Below are 25,297 nucleotides of genomic sequence, written 5' to 3' on the forward strand. Positions count from 1 at the left end.
TAGGTATCACACATGTTATAGTTAGGTGGATATTTCACTCGTAAAAAACCAATGAAATTCCCCCATTATAGTTAGTTCAGATAACTATAACTCGCGCGCCCGCAATGCACTGCTGATGACGTCACATATTACATCACTCATGACATGGTCAGTGACATCACTCATGACATCATCCTTGTGATAGAGTGGCGGTCGCGCGAGTTATAGTTATCTGAACTAACTATAACAGGGGAATTTCATTGGTTTTTTACGAGTGAAATATCCACCTAACTATAACATGTGTGAAACCTATGGTTTTTTAAGTGAATTTGCAAGGTTTTTTAAATGCCAATTCCTAACTATAACGTGTATGAAACCTATGGTTTTTTCAGTGAATTTGTACGTTTTTTTAAATGCTAAGTTATGTATGTATTATTTTTTTTTTAATATATTTATTTTACAAAACACTACGTATTAACATTTTTTTGGTTTTTCACCGTGCGCGCACTGTGCGCGCACCCCTGCGATTTTTAAATTTTCTTTTTTTTTTCTGCCTTTGGGGTCCTTCAGGGACCCCCTGACAAAGGCTAGGGGGTCAGGAACTCTCTACCCTGCCCCCTTTTCACGTTCGCCACCTTCCTTTTTCATTCTCGCACTGAAAACAAACAAAATGGCGGCCGACACTTCCTGATTTCGACCGATTCGAATGTTGACTAACATGTAACCACCAATCAGAATTACGCTCGCGCACGTTAGGGTGCTCGCACGGTGCTCGCACGGTACGCGCTTATAGATATGTATATGCTTTTAAATGCTATTTTCTCAGGAAATACTGAACAGATTGACACCAGACCTGCAAAAGGCACTTCCCTGACCTGAGGACTACCTCTCTGCCAAATTTCAAGTAATTCTGTTCAGCCGTTCAGGCTGTACCTTCGACTAAAGGTCCTATGGGAAAATGCATGGGGAAAACGCGTTTTGGGACCCCCCTTTTTTCTCGGCTCCCACTTGACGAATCACCCCGAGACTTTCAGGGTAGGAGCTGAGCGGAGCGCCCCATTAGTTTTGAAAATTTCGCGAGGATTCGGCAACCGGCGCCAAAGTTATTCAAAATAGAATTTTCTGATTTCCTATGGAAACACGGTCCTAACTATAACTATCTACTGGCGACCGCCAGTAGATAATATATACATATATATATATATATATATATATATATATATATATATATATATATACACACACACACTTTATTCGATCAAAAGTATGATCATTCACATCATAAGAAAACAGTACATCAGAATAAAAACAAATAATATTGCATTAAAAGAATGTTCATTAAGATATCCATTAAAGTACAATGTTATAAGTCCCATAAAAACATAGTGAGCAGGATCAATCATAAAAACAGGTAGAGCTATAAAGGCACAACAATGTTCAGTGACTGGTTAGCACATTTTGCCCTCTTACACCAGGCAAATAGCAGGAATCTCGAAATAGCGAACACTAGCCAACTTGTGGTGTCTGATTTAAAAATGCGTGTGGCTTCCGAAGGACACCTAATAGAAAGCATACGGCATACAGGAGCTATCCAAGTTCTTCTAAAATCGGCATAGAAGGGACAACAGAAGAGAAAATGCTCAAGTGTCTCGGGAGCAGTGTGGCATGAAGGGCACAATGGGTTGACCGACACATTTCCCCAGCAACTTCTCCTTGCATTTAAGGGAATGGTTCCGTATCTAAGTTGGATATACATTGCTCGTGCCTGTGGTGGTTCGATATCGTCCAGGAAAGTTTCGAAACCAAAATTACCTTTACCATTTAAGAACCTCATGGTTAAAGTGCCATGTGCAGTGCGTTCAATGTTTTCCGAAACCATCAGTCCTCAGAACCTTTGTTTAACAATGGGGACCATAGATTTAATAATCGTCCCAGGTTCCTCCCAGAGCTACCCCAACCCTATTTGTATGAACCAAGCCTTGATCTTGTTGAACCACTTAATTCGACCTGTTTGCTTGTGCAGAGCAATCAGCTCGACCATAGCTTCCTTTAACGGGACCTGGGTGTGACTTGTCCAAACCCTTGTCCAAAACAAGAGTGCCCTGAGAATGGCAAAGTGTTCAATAGGTTTTAAGCCAAGATCTAGTCTAAGCAGCAGGAGTGGTGTGTTCACTGGCAGGTTCATGATGGCACTAATACATTTATTTTCAGCAAGGGTTAGGTCCGTCAGATTTTCCAGCCCCCATAACTCGACCCCATATATAGGGCTGCTCTTAGTGCTTTTGCCCTATGAAGTTCTAGGATAGGTGAAATAGGACGGTAAGGGGAGGCCCTAGCCCTGCGTACTGTGGCACAATCTACATGCTGGAGAGTCAAAGTACTCTTTTCCAACTGAGGAGTCCATACCAGCCTGTCGCTGATATAAACTTCCAAGTAATCACAAAGGACTTAACTTGCTCCAAAACTTGCGTGCCCAGCACAAGTTTATCGTTGCTCGATTTATAGAGATTAAAAGACATATATTTGGTTTTGGAGCAGTTGATTTTTAAGCCCTTTTCTTTGCAAACCTTAGCAAATGTATTTAAAAGGTTTTGGATTCCTCTGGGAGTTCTGGCAATAAGCAGTGTGTCGTCTGCAAAAAGCAGACAAGGCACTGCGCTGCCTGCCAATTTCGGGGGGTCACCACCACAATTATAGAGTTCAACAATTGGACTATTAATGTAGAGGGTGAATAATGTAGGAGCATGAACGCAACCTTGGCACACGCCTTTCCGTACCAGTATGTTATTGGTCAGGCTGCCATCGGAATTCCACCTAACCTTGACATAGGTGTCGTAGTGTAGCCGAATCAGGATTCAGAGTATGTAAGGTGGAATTCCTAATTCGCTCAGTGATAACCAAAGTTGGGACCGATCTATAGAGTCAAAGGCCGTCTTTAGGTCCACAAACACCACATATAGATGACCTCCTCTGACGGTAACTTCTAAAGACTTGGTCAGTGGTGCTTGTGGAGGCCCTAAATCCTGCCTGTAAGTCAGACAAAACATTATTTTCCTCAATCCAATTATGGATTCTATTCAAAATGATTTTGAAAAATGTTTTTTGGGAAACGTCTATTAAGCTGATGGGCCTGTAGTTGCCAGGTGACCCTTTGTCGCCCTTTTTGTGGATGGGAATTATTTTGGTGCCCCGCCAGGTTTCTGGAATGGCTCCCCCAAGCAAGATGGTGTTATAGACTTTTTGGAGCAGTGTGCCTCAAATAATAGGTTCAGCTTTGAATAGATCTCCTGGGAGCATATCTAGGCCCGGGGCTTTCCCACTCTGCATCAAATTTATGGCCAAGATGGTTTTGTCTACAGTTATATTGTCTCCATCTGATATTTCAAAACCATGAGGATTCATATATGTGCCTAGATCGTGTAGGAGCCCCTGACCTGCAAACAAGTCCCCAAAATATTCCTCCCATACATGGGTCTGAATGTGGAAGGCTGTTTCCGTTTCTAGATTTGGTGACCCCTTCGACAGAAGGTACCAGAAAAGTTGGCTAATCTTATGTTTCGCGGCATCTAAAATCATGCTCCACTATTCAGACTCCCAGTCCCTTTTTGCCTTGTTTGGTGCCAAATTATATGACTTTCTGCAACTTTTGACATCTGCGGGAGACTTCCATTTCACTGTTTCAAATAAGTCGTCCTTGGCTTTTTACAGGCTTCATTATACCAAGGAGCTGTATTCCGCTTTGATCTAGAACATTATTTATAAAAGAGGGGTCTTATATTTGAGATCAATTAAAAAAAGTGGTCATAACAACTTCTGGCCCTGTGGTAGAGGCACTCAAGACTATTAAGGTCTGCTCCCCCTCTGTGTATATTTTAGGGAGTGCAGTTGGATCAGCTAAAAAAAGGGGCCACTTAACTCTTCTGTTGTTATTAGTGGTGATGACCGGAGTGCTCTCAACCCTGGAATGACCTACAATGAAGCTATACCGGTCTGTGTAAGAGACAGGGCGTTGTGATCACTGTCTTCCCAGGTTAAAATAGCCATATCTTGGACACTAGACCAAAGATCGACGAGAATATAGTCGATCCGAGACTTTGACACCCCCCTTTTAAAAGTGTGACATGCTCCTTTATCACAGTGTGTCCGTCCGTTACAGGCTCTGACCCAAAATGCGATAGTGAGTAACAAAACTTGTTGTCCCACTCTAGTGCATTTCTTAATAGGTGGTATATGAAGTTTCGGAATCCCCTTGCCATGTCTTCGCCTGAGATAAGATCCTGTATGTAATCAACCGGTTCAAAAGTTGTATTAAAGTCTCCGGCGATTATCAGTCGTGATTCCCCAGGGCTGAATCTAGATAATTAGTCAGAGTTGTTATTGTCCTCGATGGTCTATGGCGGCTAGTAAACCGGCTATAGATGTTAAAAAGTCTAACTTTCACATTTTCCTTACCCAATGTTAGTTCTAGCCCAAGTATTTCATCTGAGTCGAGATCTAAAACCTTGATTTTACATACCAACGAGTTTTTAACCCAGATTAAGAGGCCACCTGCTGGACAACCAGCTGCCGGCTGTTTGGCTTCAATACTATAAGTGGTAAAACCTACCCTGTGGGTACGTCCAACTGCCCAGGTTTCCTGCAGAAGGCAAAAATGAAAACCATCCATTAACTCGCACCAATCAGGGTCGGTTATCTTGGACTTTATACCGGCTATATGGGGGTCGACTAAGGATTCCTGTGTAAGCCCTATGGTGTTGGAGACCTCTCCAGGCATTAGTTGGGAATGGAGATGAATACTATTTGTTGCAAGATCACTACAAACAGGATAACTGCTGGTGCATGGTATGGATATGGCATCAGACTGCATAGCAGATATATCTTCTGAAAGAGATGTAGATGCTCTGGATAGTAAATCTTGAGAATCCAGAGTACTCAGGACTTTATACTGGCTATATTCCAGGATAAGATTTTCAAGTCCTGGGGGTCGACTAAGGACTCCTGTGTAAGCCCTATGGTGTTGGTGACCTCTGCGGGCATTAGTTGGGAATGGAGATGAATACTATTTGTTGCAAGATCACTACAAAGAGGATCACTGCTGGTGCATGGTATGGATATGGCATCAGACTGCATAGCAGATATATCTTCTGCAAGAGATGTAGATGCTCTGGATAGTAAATCTTGAGAATCCAGAGTACTCAGGAGATGGTACCTGTTGAACAAGTTACTTACCTTCGGTAACGCTTTTTCTGGTGGATACAGTATCTGCCTGTGGATTCCTCACCGTGTGAATATCCCCTGCGCCAGCAACATTCGGAAACTTTTGTAGCAGTCCACGCCGATGGGGTCGACGACGACGTCACAGAGACACGGCTCCGCTCGCGACTCCACTGACGTCACCGGCTCCATAAGAAGACCTCGTCGGCGTGATGACGTCAGTTCCGCCCCTTTTTTCCGTGCCTTCGAGGCACACGGACGGACTGACAGCAATATATATACACAGTATACACAGTGCACAATATGCATATCAACACACCCAGTGTGGAAAATAAATAACAAAGCACAAGAAATAACATAAAGCCTTTGACAGTGATAAACACATTTGAAACCCATCAATAGAATTACAGGCATAGAATTAAAGGTATAGAAGGATGGACAACGGGGAGGCGGGTGGGTCAGTGAGGAATCCACAGGCAGATTCTGTATCCACCAGAAAAAGCGTTACCGAAGGTAAGTAACTTGTTCTTCTGATGGATACATCTGCCAGTGGATTCCTCAACTTGTGAATAGATTCCACAGCAGTCCCTACTCCCGGAGGAGGGTGTCCACCCTTCTATACCAGAAAATCCTGAAGGACGGAACGAGCAAAGTGTCCGTCCCTCCTCACCTCGGTGTCTAAGCAATAATGTTTTGCGAAGGTGTGGAGGGAGGCCCAAGTTGCCGCCCTACAAATATCCTCCACCGGAACACCCCTAGTAAAGGCAGATGTGGAAGACTTTGCTCTGGTAGAATGAGCCCTCAAACCCTCCGGAGGCTCCTTACCAGCTAGGGAGTAGCATATCTTGATGCACAAGACAATTCACCTGAAAAGGGTGCGCTTGTGCACTGCTCGACCTTTCCTGCAGCCAGCAAAGCCCACAAAGAGCTGGTCATCAATCCTGGAGTCCCTTGTCCTGTCCAGGTAGAAGCTCACCGCCCTCTTAGGGTCCAAGCGGTGAAGTCTCTCCTCCTCCTTGGAAGGGTGAGGGGGAGGATAGAAAGAAGGAAGGGTAATGGACTGCCCCAAATGGAAGGGAGTTACCACCTTAGGCAAAAACGCAGCCCTGGTCCTGAGTACCATTCGTTCAGCATGAATGGTCAAGAATGGGGGTTTTGAACTTAGAGCTTGAAGCTCACCCTCCTTGCCGAGGTGACTGCAACGAGGAAAACTGTCTTAAAGGACAACAACCTCAAGGGACACTTGTGTAAGGGCTCGAAGGGAGAACCCATAAGATAGGTTAGCACAAGGTTTAAGTCCCATTGAGGCACAATAAAGGGAGTAGTAGGAAACTTGTTTGTAAGGCCCTTTATAAAACGAAGAACAATAGGTGACTTGAACAGCGACGGCTGATCCGGCAAACAAAGGAAAGCCGATAGAGCCGATAAATATCCTTTCACAGTAGCCACAGCAAAGCCTTGCTGAGCAAGAGAAAGGGCAAACTGTAGAATATTAGACAGACGAGCCTTCAAGGGATCAATGGACCTCTCTCCACACCAGAGAACAAATTTAGACCACCTATATGAATAAATAGATTTGGTGGAGTGTCGCCTGGCCGATAAAATAACATCCACCACATCCGGCGGGAGAGAGAAAGAATTCAGGTTGCCCCGTTCAATCTCCAGGCATGAAGGTGTAAGCTCTGGAGGTGGGGGTGTAAAACCTGCCCCTCCCTCTGAGAGAGGGGGTCTGCCCTCAGAGGGAGACGGAGCGGAGGGCACGAGGAGAGGTGGAGAAGATCCCTGTACCACACCCTTCTTGGCCAATCCGGGGCGATCAATATGACTTGTGCCCGGTCTTGGTGAATCTTCCTCAGAACCCGAGGAATCAAGGGTATGGGAGGAAACGCGTAAAGGAGTCGTGAGCCCCAACTCAGCTGAAACGCGTCCCCCAACACTCCCTGCATCGGATACTGGAGACTGCAGAACAACGGACAGTGCGCGTTCTCGCGGGTGGCAAATAGATCCACCCGAGGAGTTCCCCACGTCCGAAAGACGTGACGAACCACCTCCGGATGGAGCCTCCACTCGTGGTGGGCTGAGAACTGCCGACTGAGACTGTCCGCACGCACGTTCAGCACCCCGGCCAGATGATTTGGCATCAGACAAATCTGATGGTCCTGAGCCCAGGACCATAGACGCAGGGCCTCTCTGTAGAGACAAAGAGACCCCACTCCTCCCTGTTTGTTTATATACCACATCGCTGTAGTGTTGTCCGTCAGGACCTGAACAGACTGACCGCGAAGGGAAGGGGGGAAGGCCTTGAGCGCCAAACGTATCACCCGCAATTCCAGAAGGTTGATGTGAAACAACCTTTCCTCTGGAGACCAAAGACCCTTGATCTCCAGATCCCCCAGATGAGCACCCCACCCTAAGGTGGATGCATCCATTATCACTGTGGCCACCGATGGAGGAAGATGAAAGGGCTTTCCTTGCCCCACCAAGATAGATCCGCCGCAGCTTCTCTGGAGATCTTCACAGACTCCCTGAGATCTCCCTTGTGCTGATACCACTGCTTGCGGAGGCACCACTGGAGCGCCCTCATGCGCCAGCGTGCATGGTTGACCAACAGAATGCAAGAAGCAAACAGACCGAGCAGGCGAAGGACCTTCAGAACCGGAACAACCGCTCCGTTGTAAAATAAAGGAATCATTTCCTGTATGTCGAGAATCCTTTGAGGAGGAGGGAATGCTCGACAAACAGTAGTGCCCAGTACCGCACCTATGAACAGGTTGCGCTGAGAGGGCACCAGGTGAGATTTGGGCACGTTTATCGAAAAACCCAAGTTGTACAACAGTTGAGTTGTAACAATTCTTTTGAATCCCCAGCACACGTAAATGAGTATTTACAACATTTCTTTCAAATCTGGAAATAGACACATTAAACAAGTGATTGAAAAGGTCATGAGTCTGATCTTCTTTCTTTCTTCATTTAAGAAGCATTCCTTAGAAACTCCACAGCCAACACGTGTTTCGTCGTATTGGGAAGGCTGGTCCCACGACTTTCTCAAGGCTATTCCTTCTCGTATCTTGTATTTGAAGCGTGGTACAAATTCCGGACCACACGGGGTTCTGTTCGTGGACGGTGTAAAATAAATGCACTCTTGTTGATTCCTTCTATATGACGAGGTCTGTCAATTACGCGTTTGTCGTAGATTCTTTCTCGATTTCTCCTGATACACCGTCCCTCCGATAAAAAATATATATGGTGGTCGAGCTGAGTGCAGCTAACCTCATCCCGAGTGTTGACGGCAAATAGTTGTGATCCCGCAGATGATGCAGCACCTTCTCTGGAGACTCCGCTTTGATCAGCCAGTCGTCCAGATAGGGGAAAACTGAGATCCCTGACCTTCTGAGATGGGCTGCCACCACTGCCATCACCTTCGTGAAGACCCGAGGTGCAGAAGTAAGACCAAACGTGAGGACCGCAAACTGATAATGTTGCGACCCTACCGGGAAACGGAGATACTTTCTGTGTGACTTCAGGATTGGGATGTGAAAATACGCATCCTGCAAGTCGATGGACACCATCCAGTCCTCCTGATTCACCCGGCCCCCCACAGGACCAGCATGATCCAGAATGGCGGATCTAGGGCTGTTTTGCGGTGGTGGGAGGGGCTGAGGAAGAAGAAGAGGAGGAGGAGAGCTGACGGCCACGTGTGCGACCCCTGATTCTTCCTCTGTAACCTCTCGACGAGGAACCTTGCTGCTGCTGCTGTTGCTGCTGCTGAGTCTGCCTATAGGTTCGAAAAGATGTTCTTCCAAAACCTCTGTACCTCTTAAAAGACCCTCTCGACTGAGACTGGAGTCCCAAAGATTTAGCAGTTGCCTTGCTCTCTTTGAATCTTTCCAGAGCAGCATCTGCCTTTTTCCCAAACAGGCCAGACCCATCAAACGGTAGATCCAATAGGGTTGATTGCACATCTTGAGAGAACTCCGAAGTTCTCAACCATGCACTTCTTCTAGTTGCAACAGACGACCCCATGATCCTTGCAACAGAATCTGCAGTGTCCAGCCCCCTTTGGATCACTTGCCGCGCAGCCGCCTGAGCATCAGCCAAGATGTTGTTAAAACCAGATCTATCCTCATCAGGTAGTTTGGCACCAGTTTCTTAGCCGAATCCATCAGCGCGTGTACATAGCGTCCCAAAAGACATGTGGCGTTAGTCGATTTCAAAGCCATGCTAGCTGATGAAAACACCTTCTTTGCCGATTGGTCCAGCCTTTTTGCCTCTCTGTCCCCAGGGACCTGTGGAAAAGCTCCTTTAGACTTCCCAGAACAAGCCGCCTGAATTACCAGACTCTCAGGCGATGGATGAGACGACAAAAATTCTGGATCCCCTGGGGCCGCTCTGTATCTCCTAGCGATCGTCCGCAGGAGCAGAAAAAGGTTTGCGCCACACCTCCAACACAGGTTCCACAATGGCCTCATTAAAGGGAAGCAAAGGCTCTGATACCGCTGTGGGAGAATGCAACACTTCAGTCAAAATGTTCGACTTAAACTCCGTTGTTGGAAGTTGGAGATCAAGCAACTCCGCAGCTCTCCTTATGACTGCATGGTAGGGTGCAGCGTCCTTGGATGGCTCATCTGATGGCGGAGTAATCTCCCACTCAGGAGACAGGACCAAGCCACTAGCCTCCTTAAGCTCGTCAAAAACCTCATCCTACTCCACCAATTCTCCATCTTCCGCTTCCTCCTGAAGGTATCTCTGCTCCTCAATAATCCTCTGAGTCTCCCTTCTGGAGCGAATTCGAATCCTCGGCGTCGGAGGCGCCGTAATCGACTCTGACGGCGCCGGTGCCGGCGTCGACCGTGGATCCGGCGGAGCCATCGCCGTCGAACGAGGTCGAGCCAGAGCTGGCGAGGATGGAAGCGGCGTCGATGTTCTCGGAGCCGGAGGATTCCAAGACGGCGTCGCTGGATAAAATGGATAGAAAGGGGCTTGAGGATACACTTGCGGCACCCCTAAGTTAAATGCCAAAGGACCCGTCGGACCCGCAGGTGCACCAGGGACATACATGGCACGAGCAAATACCCCATACATCACATTTAAGTAATGCGAGGGGTCCTGACCTGGCCCAGGGAAGGCAGGATACTGGCCAGGCCCCACCGGACTCGGACCAACCGGCGCCGACGGTGGAATCAACGGCGTCACAGGCTCACCCGGGGCTTGAAGATCTTCCGGGGCCGGAGATGGAGCCAGAGACAGAACCGGAGCCGGAGATGGAACCGGCATCGGAGTCCGGGCTGGAACTGGCGAAGCCGGAGACAAAGAGACCACCGGAGATGAAGGACCAGCAGGCGAACCCGGTACAGGAGAAGGAGAAATAGAGTTCCTTCGACGCCAAGCAGGTGACTTCGGCTTCGGCGCCGTGCTCTTATCTGAATGGTGCCGAGAGGAGTGTCTTCTCTTTTTCTTGTGCTTCTTAGCTCGAGAAGCATGCCCCGAAGTCGACTTCGACGCCGACCTCGACTTCGATCGAGACCTCGATCTCGATCTCCTTCTCCCTCTCTTGTCCTTCTTCATTCTGGCAATAAAGAGCTTTGCCTCCCTTCCTTCAGAGCCTTCGTGCTCATCTTACGGCAGCTGGTACAGCCATCCACGTCGTGGTCCGAGGATAAACACCACACACAGTCCTCATGTGGATCAGTGATGGACATATGCTTGCCACACTCCCGGCAAGGCTTAAACCCAGACTTCTTTGTCGACATCTTCAAAGAAGACAGGAAAAACAACGAAAATACACAAAGTATCAACGACGCTAACAACAGCGATTCCCGAAATCCGTTGGCTTCGACGGCGCGGAAAAAAGGGAACTGACGTCATCACGCCGACGAGGTCTTCTTATGGAGCCGGTGACGTCAGTGGAGTCGCGAGCGGAGCCGTGTCTCTGTGACGTCGTCGTCGACCCCATTGGCGTGGACTGCTACAAAAGTTTCCGAATGTTGCTGGCGCAGGGGATATTCACAAGATGAGGAATCCACTGGCAGATGTATCCATCAGAATCTAGTTTCCAAAGGGGGGGCCTCCTGATGTATAGGAGTCCTTACACTGACCATTTCACAGGCCAAAGTGTTCCTCTCACTATTTTCAAGGTGCCTGTAGAAGAGCCCAAGTGGTAAAATTGTGATCGCTTTGCCCAACATCTTATTGTTTAGGTAAGAACCCCCCTCCCAATAACTGACTAGCAATAATTGGGGATCTACAATTTATAACGATGCAATCTCCAGGGAATGACTTGCGTAGCGGGCCAATCCAGCTGACTCATATCACAAGTACGATATCATGGTAGTTGGAGTTAAAATAATTTGTGTTCTGTTGGAGCCAGTGGCAGGTTTTATTTTTTAGTTGGGGCTGTGATTCAATCTGATTTTCCTGCAGGGTGGGAACATTAGTGAGAATGGCTACATAAGGACAGCACTTTGGTGGAAGATGTAGGGTCGCTTTATCGTCTCGAATAAGTGGGCCATTTTTGTGGGGGTGTTAGTTGGTTTGTGTGGTTTGTGCATTCATCATTCCCAGTAGTAACTACAGATGGTGGACCAGGCTTCATTTTATTAGGAAGCATGCGTATACTTGCCCCTTGACTAAAGCTAGCCGTCCCGTGGTGCTTCAGTGCCACTGCGCTGGCTGGATTTCTGGGGACGGCGTTATTCACAGGACAGGGTGGTTGAGTGTTACTTTTAACAGATGACCCCTCATGTTGGATTAGGGTCCCCCTTTGAACAGTGCCCCCGACCAGTGGGTTCAGGTGTGCCCCTGCCCCTGTAAATTGAATCCCTAACCATAGAATGCATAATTGCCACAGTAGACTCCAGTTTATCTAATCTAGCTAGGATTGGTAGAACATTTCTGGAAATCGTCTCTTCTATCAGGGATATTAGTGCCACAGTCATTTGGTGGGGAATGGCTACAGGCTGAGTTGGTGATAACAAATTAGTTCCATTCGAGGTAGCTGGTCCTTGTAGGAGTGAGGTCGGGGCTTCTGGCCATGTGTCCTGCGACTGTCTCTTTGACCTGGTCCGTGTGCACCTTATGTGCTCTGTGTATTTAACTTTTTTCTTCTCGTACTGGTAGAGTTAGAGGTGTTGTGCAGGGCTGCTTAGCAGGAGATGGAGCCACAAAGCTACTCATGGGTGTGGAATTTGTTTGGCTAAAATCAATAATTTGAGCATCCTGAACAAGTCTGGGTCAGTGGCCGAGCCAACAGGACCTCCTCCCACTGATAGCCGCCGTTCGGCAACCTCAATCTCCTTATCAATAGCCTTTGCTGCTCACAACAGAAAGCAGTCAAGTGTGGAGTTAGGCATGGATTTTGGCGTGATCACCTTCCCTCCCCTTAGTTTCAGATTTGCCGGCATGACAGTTTAATTAATTATATATAAAACTTCCTCACTAGTACAGATGCAGGCCGGAGAAGTAAACTGGTAGATAATCATAGTCCACGGGCCAAGAGACCTGGCCCCACCCGCCTCTTCTTGCAGCTGATGGGCATAGACGGGCCCGCCCTTGTCCCCAGCTTCGCCCGCCCCCGTCCCGCACTGCGTGAGCATCCGCCCGCTTATGACAGCGCCTCCAGGCATGGGAAACAGCAGTGGTGGTGGCTCTTAGCCGCTGGGCAGGCTGGGACTCGTAGTCCCCTGGTCCGCTGGTTGCGCTGGTCCTGGTGGCTTGAGAGCTCCCATTTCAATGCGAAAACCTCTAGATAATTTGCACACCTTAACTATTAGATTATTGGTAGTAGGGCATACACTTTAAGTAACTGCAAAAGGAATCCATGTGGATGAGAAAAATATCTTGTAGGAAAGTAGGATTTGCTTTCCTGTTTACCCCCACTTTTTGCTGGTGTCAGTATGTGTTTTTTGACTAGTCTGACTGGGTTCCTCCTAAATTGACTATGGTAAGTACTTCTGTACATCCACATTTGGCTATGGGTGTACCCTTATAAATCCCTAGCAGTGCATAGGTACACAAAGGGTCTCCCATGGGCTGCAGCATGTATTGTGCCACCCATTAGAGACCACTCAAACTGTGACTACAGGCCTGCCATTGCAGCCTATGTAAGATGGTGCCAGCACCGACTACACCTAGGTCACTACACTTAAAACCTATGTCACCCTAAGGAAGGCCATTCAATCCTGAAGGCAGAGTACTGGGTTATAAGTGCGAGGGTGCCCCAGCATGAGCAGGACACACCTACAAATTCCAGAGTTGATTCTCCCAGCTTTGTAAGTGCAGCCAGCCATTTTGATACATATAGTGGCCATCTGTGGTTAGCGATGGCTAACTATGTAGTGACTGTGCTGATCCTGGGCATGTTTGGTATCAAACATGTTGGAAGTATACCTCAACACCGTTACCGCTTTAGAGGTATGATTCCATGCACTGGGGGACTCCTCCGGGAAGCCCCAATACTTCCGGTAACAGCTTTTCAGGGTCTACCAGCAAGCTGGTGCTGCTGCCGACCCCAGACATGATTTTGCCCTCCTGCTAATGAGCTGAGCTCGCCAGCGGAAGTTAGAACAATAGGTTTTCACTCACAGGGAGGTATGACCACCTGCCAGACAGGACTTAGTGTATTGGGCTGGGATGGGGCACTTGCCAGCACCACCAGACTGCTTTGAAGGCCACATTCGGTGCACTGCTTGAATACTCCGGTTTGAGCCAGTTAATTGGGATGAAACTGAAGAAAGGACCTGGGAGTATCCTCCCCTCTGTCCAGCCCCTCCTCTGGGAGGGACCTCTGAGTTGTCCTAATCTCTTTTCTAGGCTATTTAAAGGCTTACCTGTGGGAAGGTCCTCATATCGGTCGTAGGACAAGCCTGAAACCATGTCACTCTTCGACCGTCTGGGCACTTGGACTTCACTGGACTTCTCCTGGAACTGAGACTGCATCAAGTGAGACTCCTGCTGCTCCTGGTCTCTCTGTTCTGCAAGTCTTCTTTGTCAACTGTGCCTGTGCTTCTTCCAGGATCTTCAACAGACCTGTGGGCATCAAGGAGATCCGAAGTAATCTATATCCCTTGGAGTAAAAGAGTCACTGCCCTGCATATGCAGGCACCGCAACAAAGCTGACCGGTCAGCTTTTCTCATGTCCCAGCAACACAAGTGGTGGTTCTGCAACTCCCTCGAGGCCTGACTTGTCCTCTCTGCAATTTTGAGGCCAGCAGCCCTCGTTGGAACCACTGGGACCAAATCCCTGTGCACTACTTTGACTTGCCGTTGCCAAGGCTTGTTGTCTCTGCACTCCAAAGATCTTCACGCTACAAGAAGCTCCAGCCTCCAACATCTTTTCCTACCAAGTACAGCGTCCTCACTGCATCTTCTGTACCGTGGCCCTTCATCTTTGGTGAGCTGCTCAAAGTCCATTTGCGACTCCTGTGCCTTCGGCCAGTGGGTCCTCTTGAGGGTCTTCTTCCAATCCAGTGCGTTCGCCTGGTTGCTTGGAGCATGCTCCGACTCCTCTGCTTGTGGTGAGTCCCTTGGACCTTGCTGGTCCCAATGTTACTCCTCGTTCGCTTTCCGTGCCTGTTGCAGCTGCTAAGGGCTTGTTGGTGCTCCCGCTAGACACCGACTCCCTGGTTCTCAACTTCCTACATGAGAGAGCTCATGCACAGCTCCTCGACTTCCTCAGCATTGCCTGGTCACCACAGCTGCAGCGACAAGGTCACTATCAACTCTCTTGAACCATCCGATATCGGTGGGCATTGCTCCTCTGAGCCTCCTGGTCGCCTCCGAGTGACATAGCCTCAGTCCCCTCTGCTTGCAGATTATTCACTTCAAGAATTCACCCTTTAATTCCACCGGACTCTTGCACTGTCTTCTACAGCTGCATCGTTCCTTAAGTCCTCCACTGTGGTCTACGGCCGTTCCCAACGTCACTTCGCATCTATGCACCCGGCTTACGGGGTGTAGGCATCCTGGTTCCTGGGTTATCCATGGGTGAGGGGACTCTCCAACCTTCTGTATTCCATGGGGATTTCTTAGGGTGCACTAGGGTCCTTCTTAAAAACTGCAACTGCAACTTCCCCGTTGACTTCTATTGGACAGGTGGCTGTGTTTCCAATCTGAACACAGCCTCCATGGGGTTCCTGGGTACTTTCCATGGGTGATTCCTTGTGTCCTGAGCTCCTATGAGTCTCCTGGTCCAAGTCCCGAATTTGGTCGCAGTTCGCATTCCATTTTTTTAGTATATTGTTTGGTCTCCCCTTGGAGACCACTGTATTTTGTGCTACTTACCTTATTTACAATTGAAATATTGTTGTGTATTTGTGTTGATTTCTCAGGGTAGGAGATATACCAATGTGTTAGTGACTGCTGTATAATAAATAGGCACATTGTTATATATACACACTGTGTGGTTCTTTTTCGTTTAACCTACACTGCATGATTAAATCTGGTAAAGCAAGCTGCTCAACACTCCTTCAAGATAAGCCTGAAGGCTGCTCTCCACAACTACCACTTTGAAAGAATTTCATGCTTATCAAAGGCCACTAAATTGCTGCCTGGATTCGGGCAAGGTGATTCACTTAAATAAGTGTGCACCATATACAACGTCAGCCTCCTACAAATCTTCACGGTGATTGGCACACCTTTGAGGTGCAGTAACCTTTTGCTGATTCCCACACTGTTAGGGCGCAATAAAAGTGCGTATATCAACCTAGGAACAATAACTGTTTGTATAGCGACCTAGTTGTTCTCTGGGGTATTAGGAGAAATATTTATATACTTATAGTAAGTATGTTATAAAAGTGCATAGAACAGAGATACAAGGTAGAGTAATATGGACAGTATATCTGCTGCCTCAGCATTTTTGGTGGAGGGTGGCGCACCTAATTTAGAATGGTGCAAACCGAAATATGTTTTTGAATCTAAATTAGAGGCAATTGGATGGGATGTATACACAGACAAATGCAAAATTGCTTTACTAAAACAGTGCCTTGGTCCTGAAGGAAGGCGTAATTTACACCATCTACCACCATTAGGCTTAGATGAGGAAGAAGAAAAACTGGATGTATATGATATAGAAGTCAAATAACAATATTCCCTTTTGAAATTATTCCAATCTCACATGTGCAACCAGATATCAATACTCCTATAGTATAATCATCAACTGCTCAACCAAGTATCACACCAACTCAGGATGTTAAGGCACTTATAAAAATATATTTCATAAAACATTTTTTTCCAGTATTACTAAGACACTAAAGAAGGAAGAAACAGGCTGTGAACATCCCATCAGATTAAAAAGCTACAGGAACAGAGCCGGTTTGAGGGTATAAATAGACCAAAATAGGACTTCGATAAGATTTCAGTGGGCAGCAAGTGATGGACTGTTGACCCTATGGTTGGAGTATCGTTTGTCCCAATTGAACACCATAGACAGACAGTGGTGTCAAATAGATATGAAAAATTAATCCATGAATAATTGAAAATAAAGTGAATACGTCTTGTCACCGAGTGCGTTTGCACAGTTTTTAAGAAAATTGTGGGTTTTTAACAATAACGGAAAGGAGGAAAGTGAAATACATTTTCGTCCTGATGAAGGTGGCCAAATTGACTTTATCCACCGAAACGCGTCGTCGTTGGAAACTCTGTTAAATTTTCTGAAAACAGTAAAAAGTTCTAAGACGGAAAATAGATTCCTCTATGTTGTACTGTATATGATTGAAAATTAACTTACAAATGCCAAATCTGACTGTCTTATGCTATTCCTTTCCAGGGGGGGATTAAAAAATGTGTAAAATGTATTAGAGTTTGTGCTTTAGATATACTGGTTGTATATTTTTTTAATAATGTATGTTTTTATTATTGTGATTTTTCTTTTTTTATTAAATGTATTTTTATAAGTGCCTTAACATCCTGAGTTGGTGTGATACTTTACATATGGTGAAATAACTAAATATGTAAAGCGTAAGAGAGGTTCTGTTGATTATACTAGAATTGTTCATCGCAATAAAATGGATGTTGGTAAAAGAGAATACATTTGTTTTAGATGTGGTTTCAGTGGTCATCTAGCAAACGACAGAACACGTCCTGTTTTAAGTCAGAGATGCAGATTTTGCAAAGGCAAAGGACATTTTGCGAGAATGTTTAAGAGTAAAGATGTAAACAGAAACAGGGCATCCATGGGAGAAAACCAATGAAATAGAACAGACTTCAGGGAAAAGAACCAAGTTGGGTTGGTCAGTAATGAGTATGACAGTGATGTAGAAAAATAATTTATTCTTAGTGTATATGAGATTAGCGAGGAAAAGAAGGATGCTCCATTTTCTGAGGTATTGATTGGAAATGTGTGTATAAAAGTAAAGGCTGATTCTGGAGCCATACACACGCTGATTGGGGACAATTTATTATCAAAGCTTGTAGTTTATGGCAATAAACCTATTGAAGTATTGGGTTATTTAGTATGAACATGAAGTTTTAGAGGGAAATGTATTGACACAAAGATATATGTGGCCAAAGAGGGTCCATGTCTGCTAGGATGGCCACATCAAAGAAATCTGATGATAACTTTGGATCCTAATCATCCAGACAGGTATTAGGTTATTATGATTTAGTGTTACAGGTTACTGATAAAAGAGCAGTGGAATGGGCTGAGTTGTTTCCTAAAGTCTTCAGACTGAAATTGGGGCTGTTAAAAACTTTTGTACATAAGATCATTATGAAAGAGAATATAGTCCCCAAGGTCAACAAGGTTCTTAACGTACCTTTTACAATGCGGGCTGCATTAAAAGAAGAATTAAAAAGACTGTGCAGATTAGATATAATCGAGGCAATCGAATCGTCTGATTGGTTATCCCCATTGGTAGTTGCACACAAGCCCAAAGGAAAGATAAAACTTTGTATGGATTTGAGAGATTTAAATGATGTGTATGGGTCGATTGCCAACTGCCTCTGAATATTGTTTGCAATGACAGATGGTGCCACAGTATTTTCCACATTGGATTTGTCCAGTGCGTACCACCAAATTGCACTGCATAATGATAGCGGACACTACACTTCGTCCTATATGCCGGAGAGTGCCTATCGTTACAAAAGGATGTCCTATGGATTAATTTCAGATTCAGCGGTAATCCAAATAGTGATGCATAAACTATTTAAAGAAGAGCATAATGTACTGTGTTTTCAAGACGTTATTCTTGCACTTGGGAAAACAAGAAACAGCACATGGAAATATTCCACAAAGTTTTGCCAATTTGGAAAAGAATTGTTTAACGTTAAGTATGGATAAGTGCACACTTGAAATGGACTCTGTAGAATATTTAAGTCATAATATCGGGAAACATGTGATTACACCCAAGAAAAGTTTAGTTAAGGCTATTGAAAAGGGCTTCGCAACCATGCGGCAAAGAACAGTTATGGTCCTTTTAGAACTCGCTGAATACTATGTGAAGTTTATTTCCTTATCATATAGAACCAAATGCATCAGAGAAATAATGGAAACAAATAAAAAAAATCTCTGGGATGACAAATGCACAATGAAATTTGATGAGATCAAAAAAGCCCTTGTTAAGGCTCTGGCATTAGTGGCGGTTGACACCTAAATACAGTCAGCAATCATGACAAATGCAAGTAATATGGGCATTGTTGCGGTTCTTTTGCAAGTTCACAATGCCAGTTTGAAATGTGTGGCGTTTGCTTCAAGAACTCTGAGATGTGCTGAACTGAAAGTATTACACATTAGAGAAAGAAATGTTAGCATGCTGGTGGGGGCATAGACTACTTCAGGAAGTATGTGTAAGGAACAAATTCTGTAGTAAAGACAGACCATCGACCTTTAGTGGAGTTATTCATGACTAGTAGTTGTAGGAGGGCCACACCAAGAGTGGCCAGCTGGCAGTACAAGCTCCAAGAATTTAATTTCCATGTGGGATACGTATCAGGTGCTAGAAATGTGTTAGCAGACTGTTTTTCATGACTACAGGTGGTTGAATTAGAAGAGAGTAGGGTTCAAGATAAGGAAATGGAAAAAGTCATATCCATTTCTGAGGTGTCATGTGGGTTTCATTACTGAGTCTCAATGGAGGAATGCATGTTCACAAGATGTGGACATGCAGATGGTGTTAGGGTATATCAAAACTGAATGGCCTAGCAAGAGGAATTTTAGACAATACATATTATCCTACTTTCACATTGCTGATGAACTTTCAGAAATAAACGGTTTGTTGCTTTGTGGGGAACAAATGGTTGTTCTTGAGTCCCTAAGAGAAATGGTTTTGGAGATGGCTCATGATGGATATCCAGGTATGAGGTGCATGAAAAGAAAAATCAGAAGTGATTTCTGGTAGCCTGGTATTGACTGGTCCGTAGAAGACAAGGTGCGGTCCTGTATTGAGTGTGGGAGGAGTGATAAGTCTCAAAAGAAAATTGGGTATGTTAAGGGTCCTAAATCGAGACCAAGTAGAGTTTGGGAAAGGATTTCCTTGGACATAGCAGGTCCAATATGTGTGTCTAAAAGTCAAGTATATTGTTTAGTGTTAATTGATCAGTTAGCACAGTGGTCAGAGGTTAATGTGTTCAGTCAAGTTACATCTAAATGTGTGATTGATTTCATTAAAGAAAGTTTCGAAAGAGAGGGTCTTCCTAGGAGTCCAGTAACGGATAATGGTGTTCAGCTTACATCGAAGGAATGGCTTTATTTCTAGAAGGGCATGGGATAGAACATTTCAGGATGTCAGTATATTATCTCCAAAGTAATGGGTTGTTCGAAAGGAGGTTAGAAGTATTAAAGGAAGGTCTACAATTGGCTATTGTCAATGGGAAGAGTTGTTGGACAGCAATCAATGAGCTACCTTGGAGTTGACGCACCACGCCTAGATTGTCTGGTGAGAAATCTCCGTTTGAGAAACTTAGAGAAAGGCTTCCTCTATTTAATAAGAAACAAGCCTGGATGTTGGATCTCAAACAGGATATAAGGAAAAATTAGGATAAAAGTCTTGTGGAAAAATGGTTCTCAGAAAAAGAAATGTTGGAGGGCTACTCAGACAAATCTAGCAAGGATATAAGTGAATTGAACCTAGGGGAATCGATGCGTGTGAGGAAGAGTAGGTTGGTCAGGTTGGGGGAGTCCAAGTTTTTCCGAGAGTATGAGAATTGTCAGAGTGGGTAGACAGCTGGTGGAATTGACAGATGGGAATGTGTGGAGCATGAGTAAAGTAGTTAACGTTCCAGAATGTCTCACAAAAGGCAAGTTCAAATATTTTGTTTCAGCTAAGGAGAGGAATAAAGGGTATTCCCTGGGAGACAAACGTGTGGGTTCACCTGATTTCAGACATACGGATTCAACTGCATGTCATCTTTCTCAACAAAGCAAACAGAGTCCCAGGTAGTTAAAAGACTACCATGTCTGATAATGTTTTTTCTGACAGTTGTGGGGTTTGTGTTTTCATTAGTTGCTCACTGCAGATCCTATTGCAGGCATAATGTAAATTTGCCTAAGGGATTTAGTATGAGGGGTTTCCACTAATTGTTGTATAAGTAATGTTAAATGCAATTATTTGTGTATTATTACATGTGGCATATATTTTTTATGACACTGTTGTTTTCTTTTTGTTTGTAACGAAGGGAGATGTGTGGTATCTTGGGTGGAATCCTGATGTTATTTCTTAGATAGATCGGCCAAATAATTTTCACTGTCAATGTCATAGCCACCGCCGAGCTCTTTCAAGGCAAACATGTCTGGGCCAACGCATACCTCAGTGTAGGCCAATGCTCCTGTAACATTGGAGAGTGCATCGAATAATGGCAATGACGTCTCTGTCACCTCTGATGCTTAGATCTACGCTCCCAGGAGTATTTTCTTGGGGAATGCAGTGGTTCAGTAGAGGACTTACCCTCTCTGATCTGTCTCATGTGTCTCCTTCTGTCCTGCTCTGATTTCAGATCGTCTAGCTACCTCCTTAGGTGACTGCCTTTTCCATCGTGGAGGGTCTTCTGGATATTTTGGAAGCAGAACCCACAGGACTATACTAAATGTGTAGGTGAAAGACACACTATACAGGCAGGTTGAGGATCAGTGGCAGCCATCTTCCTCCCACAGGAAGGACACTTCACCATACATGAAGGCATTGTGAGAGCAAATGTCCTCACAGACATGTGAAGATAATGTGATCTTAAACAAGAGGTGTTAATGATGTCGAATGAAGTGAAAATAATTGTTTTGAAGTAAAAAATTCAAGAATTAGGAAGAAATTTTCTCATAAGTGTTCTAGGATCCACACACACACAAAGAATGTCAGACTTGTTAGCTTTGTTAATGATTGTTTAATTAACATACATATTTATTGCCTGCATCATAGGAATAATTACCACAAGTTCAGTGACAGACCTTGGAGGAGTTGATAATTCATTTTTCTAAAACCTACACACTGTCAGTCAAAATGTTCTGAATACATGCTGTGAAAGATCTCGCTTGGTCTTATTTATTTAAACGATACTTGGTTAGAGACCCCTCTATACTTTCCTTCGAAAGGAATGGGACTATAATTCTTATGCCCTAATTTGAATTATATGGTACCAGAAGGGTGCAAACTCTGCATATGAAATGTACAGTACTCTGTGTTACATTACTGTGTGATAACACCATGCCAGTTCCATGCAATTACAAGTTAACCCCGTGAAATGGGCAAGAACTGAGCGGGACCCGATTATTGCTTGCAAAAACCCATGAGATTGCCAGTTCTGCGTGTTTTTACATATACATTTGCCACCTGCTCTGAGCACATGGTAAATGAATGCTGCGGTCTCTGGTTAGTGTGGGTGTAGAGGGAGGGTGGGTGTAGAGGGAAAGGGGATATAGAAAATAGGTAAGGGGAAAATAAGTTCTGGCAGGGGAAACGAATTGTATCCTCCCCTGAGCCAGAAAAAAAAGACAGAGAAAGAGGCTTGGATGCTTCTGACGCATAGCCTGATGTGATTTGTCTTGGTGGAATTACGTCCGATAAATCAAGTCTAGTGTTCCAATATTTGGGAAAGCCCATTATGAAAACTCTGGCACATTTCAAATCAGGCAGAGTAGAATTACATATGGAAATTAGGTTAAACTGGACTTAAACCGGAGCCTACATCACATATAAACGCAATCTCATTTCAATTTACCTCAGTTCCAGCAAAGAGGAAGGTGTTAAAATTTTCCATAATTTTGGAAGACTTTGCCGATGGTACCCTCAGGCTGTCATACTCAATCCCACTTTCAGATTTTTCGGCTGTGATTTGATGCTGGGACTTCTCTTTAGAATGAGCTAAAAGACAAAGATTCATACCAATCAGTCTGCTGCCAGTGTACACGTACATTGCTTTTTATTATTTGTTTTCTGTATTTTGCCAATGCATTATAAACCAAAGATTCCTCACCTTGTGAATATACCAAGTTACCAGACAGGATCCAAAAACTCAAAGCGCAGTGCTTCTGCACGCCAGTAGGTGGCACCGTGAGACTCCACGCCAACTTTGTTCCACTCCAGCAATGGCGAGTGGATCATTATATATGTGTAACCCACGCGCACTGAGATCAGTTTCTTTCTGAAGCTTTTCTGCGCCCTCAGATACAGAGCCCATAAGCAGACTGGAAGGGCCATTGTGCTGATACCTAAATTGGGACATTTTTAGATCCAAATGGAGAACAATCCACAAAACGGGGAGGTGGGAAAGCAGTGTGAAATCTGTCGTTCGATAGAGTATCTGAGTGTTGCTGATGATAAGTAACTTGTTCTTCTGGTGGATACTTCTCACTGCAGGTTCCTCACTTTGCGAACAGATACAAAAGCAGTTTCTCCCAATGTGGGGGGTCTGTGAAATAGCTTAGATCAAAAGGTCCTACCAAACGGGAAAAGTGCCTATCTAGATGGACGTCACAGACCTGGCTGTTAAGGTAATTTTGCTTCATTAACATGTGCACGGATGCCCAGATAGCACCCTGTCCGATATCCAGGACAGGTACTCCGCATGCCAACGCAGTGATCGCAGCCTATAGTTCTGGTAGAATGAATACTCGGACCTTCTGGTGTCTGCTTTTTCGTAAGTGCACAGCACATCTTAATACAGAGGACTATCCACCGTGAGATGCACTGCTTCTGCAATATTGTGCCCTTTTTCCCCCACAGAAGCCCACAATGAGCTGACTGTCGGCCTGATGTCCCTTGATACAATCGATGTAAAAGCTAGGTGCTCTCTTGGGGTTCAAGCAATAGAGTGTCTCCTCCTCTTTTGAGGAATTTGTACGTGATATGCAGCACCTTCCATCCCTGAGCACTGGTGCCCCTCAGCAGTTCTAATTTAAGAAGGGACCCAATCCACATGTATTTTCTCACTGACAGCAGAAGAGGTATCAGTGAGAGGTTTTCAATGATGGAAAAGACTCCTCTCAGTAAAAGTAATGAAGCCACCTTAAAGGAAATTAGTGGCCTGATGTAAGAGTTTGGAGGACGAGTGCATAATATTTTATGGCACATGTAATAAGGCAGACAGGATATTGGTCATATTTGTGACGGTCTACCTGTCTACTAAACTCTAAATCTGGCCCTAGGAGCTTTGGGCTCTTCCTAATTCTGATCCTGAGGTTAGATTTTAGATTAACTGAGAAACAGAAAAGGAGGAGGTAAAAGAAGGCAGCAAGGCACAGTTCAGGTCTAGGAGAACAAGCAGCACAGAGTCCACTGAAACACACTAGTCCTGTAGTACAGAGCCTGAAGCCATGATCATTAATGGTGTGTTTAGGTCATCAAAGTTATAAAAATGACCACTTTAAAAAATAAGTCTAAAGTAGAATTAAAAAGCACACATTAACGTTGAATTAGAAAATATTAATATACTAGGCAAACAGTTCAATCAGGAGAATCATGTACTGGCTTGCATTACACATTCATTCATAATTTCCAGGGACATGTTCCCTCTTTCAGCGGGTCCTAACGATCTCTAATCCCAGATAACGGGAATTGAAGAAACCAAACTCGTTCCTTTCTGCTGTACTATTCCCTCCATAAAAGAACATACATTCAGTGGTTCACAGGCAAAGGTTTACAAAGCGGCCCAAAATGAAACTTGATGGACAGCTGTGCCTGAGAGGTGGCTGCAGAATCCCCGTGCTACCTTGGCTCTCCCTGATCTTCTGGAGGAACCTTCAGCAACCGGGGAGTCAAGGAGCGGCCTATAGAAACACCCATATTCATTCTATTGTCAGAGCTTCCCAGGCAACATGGTCCGCTATCCATCCAAAAGATGACCCTCTTCCATATGATGTTTTGCTGAGTAATGAAGGTGCCTGTGCAGGCATAACGCCAAATCTCGAAGACGGAAATCAGGACTTCTTGTTGATCTCTTTCTCATGTAATGACTGGGGGCACCTCTTCAGAGGCCCTCTTTCATACTGACAATTCCTGCAAGATGAGTAATGAGCAGGAATATACTCAGGATTTTAGACCAAGAAGAAAGGCATGCAGTGCAAGGAGGTGGCCCTGGGCAGCATTCCTGGACCACCTAAGACAACATATCATCATCTGTAGAGGTTCCTGCCCAGCTTCTTTTTCTCTTCATTGGATCAGACTGTGGTGGCGACTGAAATTGGGGTGCAGGCCGTCTTTGAGGGATGTAGATCAGGAGGCTCTGGCTCAGCCTCAGCCATACAAAAGTCACCTAATGCTGAGGAAAATGAGAGAGAAGCAATTTGGGAGAAGGCAGAGGTGGATGTTTCACCATCTCAGAAGCCACGTGGGTGTCTAAGGGTACTCCCAATCGACAGCCTAACTCCTAAAATGGAGATGAAGCAGCAATCAGGCACTGACTATAGTCTGGGAAGGCCTGGTTGCTTATACTTGCCGCCGGAATAAAGTCCTAAGGCCCCGCTGGGGGGTGGGTAGCAGACCACCAATGAAACCTCACGGAAGAAGGCATAATTTACAGCCTTAGTAGGCCTCCCCATATGAGAGGCATGATTGTAAGTGGTGTTGCCCAAAGAAAGCAATAAGCAGCCGGAATGACCACAAGTGCTACAGATTCCCTCTTTTTCTCCATTTCCTTCCTATCCACTTGGTTTACGACATGCTCTACTCACAACTGTCGTCATATG

General features: G+C 45.2%; 1 protein-coding gene across 3 annotated transcripts in view; it reads right to left on the reverse strand.

Moving 5' to 3' along the window:
* DNAI3 (dynein axonemal intermediate chain 3) overlaps positions 1-25,297 on the reverse strand; it is a 958,656-nt gene that overhangs the window by 275,131 nt on the left and 658,228 nt on the right. For all 3 annotated transcript variants that reach the window (XR_014960642.1, XM_085602077.1, XM_085602078.1), the window contains one exon: positions 22,333-22,475. Coding sequence is in view for 2 of the 3 variants with exons in the window: in XM_085602077.1 (XP_085458203.1) it covers positions 22,333-22,475 (143 nt within the window). In the remaining variant the exon portion in view is untranslated. The remainder of the gene's footprint in view (positions 1-22,332; positions 22,476-25,297) is intronic.

This window comes from Triturus cristatus, chromosome 4_2 (assembly GCF_964204655.1).
Source record: "Triturus cristatus chromosome 4_2, aTriCri1.1, whole genome shotgun sequence".
Lineage (NCBI taxonomy): Eukaryota > Metazoa > Chordata > Amphibia > Caudata > Salamandridae > Triturus > Triturus cristatus.